The sequence below is a fragment of the Microtus ochrogaster genome, unplaced genomic scaffold (assembly GCF_000317375.1).
Source record: "Microtus ochrogaster isolate Prairie Vole_2 unplaced genomic scaffold, MicOch1.0 UNK69, whole genome shotgun sequence".
Classification (NCBI taxonomy): Eukaryota; Metazoa; Chordata; class Mammalia; order Rodentia; family Cricetidae; genus Microtus; species Microtus ochrogaster.
In genome coordinates, this window is record NW_004949167.1 from 1,114,473 (window position 1) to 1,115,851 (window position 1,379).

The 1,379-nt window shown below is 42.9% G+C and overlaps 2 protein-coding genes across 2 annotated transcripts in view; both read left to right on the forward strand.

Annotated features, from left to right (window-relative positions):
• The first annotated feature begins 26 nt into the window (after positions 1-26).
• LOC101984270 (glutaredoxin-2, mitochondrial-like) lies at positions 27-515 on the forward strand. Its single transcript, XM_005370042.2, has one exon. It carries the CDS (start codon positions 68-70, stop codon positions 440-442), a length of 375 nt encoding a protein of 124 aa, XP_005370099.1. The 5' UTR covers positions 27-67; the 3' UTR covers positions 443-515.
• A 518-nt stretch (positions 516-1,033) lies between these two features.
• The window catches only part of LOC101993405 (small nuclear ribonucleoprotein F-like), a 1,315-nt gene continuing 969 nt past the window's right edge, over positions 1,034-1,379 (forward strand). Inside the window, exon 1 of the mRNA XM_013354773.1 lies at positions 1,034-1,104. Coding sequence (XP_013210227.1) covers positions 1,034-1,104 — 71 coding nt within the window. The remainder of the gene's footprint in view (positions 1,105-1,379) is intronic.

The window sequence follows — 1,379 nt, forward strand, 5'->3', positions numbered from 1 at the left end:
AAAAAAAAAAAAAAAGCCGGGCAGCTTGACTTGGCGGCGCAGCGCGGCTGGAGCTGCGGGCTCGGGGATGGGAAACGGCACATCCTCGTCCGTAGGGAAGTCAGCATCTACGCCTGTGAACCAGATCCAAGAAACAATTTCTAACAATTGTGTGGTGATTTTCTCAAAAACATCCTGTTCTTACTGTTCAATGGCCAAAAAGATTTTCTGCGACATGAATGTCAACTATAAAGCTGTAGAATTGGATATGCTGGAATATGGTAGCCAGTTTCAAGATGCCCTTCATAAGATGACCGGAGAAAGAACTGTTCCAAGAATATTTGTCAACGGAACATTTATCGGAGGTGCAATGGACACTCACAGGCTTCACAAAGAAGGGAAAATGCTGCCACTGGTTCATCAATGTAATTTTAAAAAAAGCAAGAGGAAAGAAGTTGAATGATGTGGCCGCTGTAACCAGTAAAATGTTAGTTAATGCAATCCCACACTTTGTTTGAGGATGTTTTAAGTGTGTGTTGCCTTCATAGGGATGATGTAAAATAATGAATAAATTCCCTTGGACCCCCCAAAAAAATAAAAAATAAAATAAAATTTATGATGCTGTTGATTCTATTTATGGAGTTGATTCTCTTGCTCTTTTTTGTGGGTTCTGGAGATCAAAGTCAAGGTTAAAGTGTTTGTCTACCTTTAGCTACTGGGCCATGTTGCTATTCCTGAAAACTCTTACATAGGTCTTGAGAAAAGCAAAAGTTCCTTCTCATGTACACTTCTTGTGTACATTCTGCCTGAGAGCATACAGTTGACATTTTTTACTCAGATAATGTGTGAAATTTGTTTAAATAAACAAAATTGCTAATGAAAAATTAAATTATTACCCAAGTAGCAAGCCAGGCATTGTCTTGTGTGTTCCTGTAACCCCAGCTCTGAGGGGAGGCCTTAGAGACAAAAGAAGTACTGGATGCTAGTCTAGCTTAAAGAAAAATCCACTGCAGGTCCAGAGGGAGACCTGGCCGCAAAGAAAAGGCAGATCATGATGAAGGACACCAGTGTCAATGCCAGGCACGGATTCACATTCACACACAAGATTGTCAAGTGGATCCCAAGGTCCAAATCAGGAGCAGAAGGAGAGAGAGCACGAGCAAGGAACTCAGGACCGCAAGGGGTACACCCACACACTGAGGATGTTCTACTGGGAACTCACCAAGGCCAGCTGGCCTGGGTCTGAGAAAGCATGGAATAAAACCGGACTCGCTGAACATAGCAGACAATGAGGACTACTGAGAACTCAAGAACAATGGCACTGGGTTTTGATCCTACTGCACATACTGGCTTTGTGGGAGCCTAGGCAGTTTGGATGCTCACCTTACTAGACCTGGATG

Excerpts from the sequence above, each read along its gene's own strand:
- LOC101984270 (XM_005370042.2), top strand. The coding sequence starts at position 68 with ATGGGAAACGGCACATCCTCGTCCGTAGGGAAGTCAGCATCTACGCCT.